This window comes from Perkinsus marinus (assembly GCF_000006405.1).
Source record: "Perkinsus marinus ATCC 50983 genomic scaffold scf_1104296967400, whole genome shotgun sequence".
Taxonomy (NCBI): Eukaryota; Perkinsozoa; order Perkinsida; family Perkinsidae; genus Perkinsus; species Perkinsus marinus.
In genome coordinates, this window is record NW_003203567.1 from 1 (window position 1) to 1,191 (window position 1,191).

General features: G+C 45.7%; 1 protein-coding gene across 1 annotated transcript; it reads left to right on the forward strand.

Moving 5' to 3' along the window:
* Positions 1-183: 183 nt before the first annotated feature.
* Pmar_PMAR014000 (hypothetical protein) lies at positions 184-695 on the forward strand (the record flags this gene model as incomplete). The annotated part of the gene is made up of 2 exons (XM_002768710.1): positions 184-449; positions 524-695. The coding sequence occupies 2 exons, from the start codon at positions 184-186 to the stop codon at positions 693-695; spliced, it is 438 nt and encodes a 145-aa protein (XP_002768756.1).
* Positions 696-1,191: the final 496 nt, after the last annotated feature.

Consider the following 1,191-nt stretch of genomic DNA (forward strand, 5'->3'; position numbering starts at 1 on the left):
ACTGCTAGGGCCTACTGGCAGGAGATCAAGGCGACTCTGACCGATCCGAAGGAGATCGCTACTCACCCCGCGAGATTTGCCTTAGTTGAGATTGAGAATATACATGATGATGGATTGGCCTTCGAAGCGATTCATAGGCTAATATTTGATGCTCACGGAGGTAGCAGAAAATTTATCGCAGAAATGACGGAGTTTTTGGAGAAGCAAGGCTGTGGCCCAGTGACTGTCGGCGAGAGCGAGGAGGATTTCAAGAGAGCCGTCCAGGGTGAGGTCTCTGGCCACAGTTTTGGCTATAAGGTTGATGGTGTGAAGGGTGGGGTTTTTATTGCAAATCCTAAGAAGGTCTTGGATGTTGCTACTGTGATGGACTTCGTGGATCCTTACATGAAGAAAAATGAGGCTAATGGGACTAAGATTGATTACGTGCATGGCTTGACAGCAATTGAGAGGTCAGTGTTTGGGCGTGATTTCGTCGAGGAGTGGTATCAGAATGTTGCACGCATGTACATGAGTTATTTGTCAGGTACTGCTCAGCTGGTACGGCCAACGTTGGTATTGTGCTTCCCGATATGCACAAGTCGGATCTTTTCAAGACTGTTGTTCACGACGGTGCGCTACCTCGGAAGACCTTCAGCATGGGCGAAGCTGACGAGAAGCGATTTTATTACGAGTGCAGGAAGATCCGCAAGGACTGAGATCTGCCGCTATCCCGTGTGAGAGGAAATTATTCATAAAATTGTCTATTCTAGCTATATGTAGATTGTACTCACTCATCCATCCTGTAGTTGCAAACTTTTTTCTGCGTTTACTAGGAGGTCCTTGTCATCATTAATGCTGTGTGCTTCGTGATGTTATTCACCTGCTGAATCGTCGCTATCACTCTATGGTAGGAGTATTTTTTATAGTTGATTTATCATCTGTCAAGACTATAGTGTCAGTGTTGTGATGGTATGTGGTAGTAGGCGTAAAGCCGAGTTTATCGAGGTTGTGGCAGTTTCATGTGAAGTTGAGGCGTTCGTTTGAGTTTTCACGCGAGTATGACAACTATGTGTTGGTTCATATAGCCACCAGCTGGGAAATGGAAGGATGTTTTCACTGGTTCAATGGAGTTTAATCACCGGGTTTTACGTGAAGTGGCGTAAAACTCGGTGAAAACGCGATATTCGCGGCTGTAGTAGTCGTGAAATATGT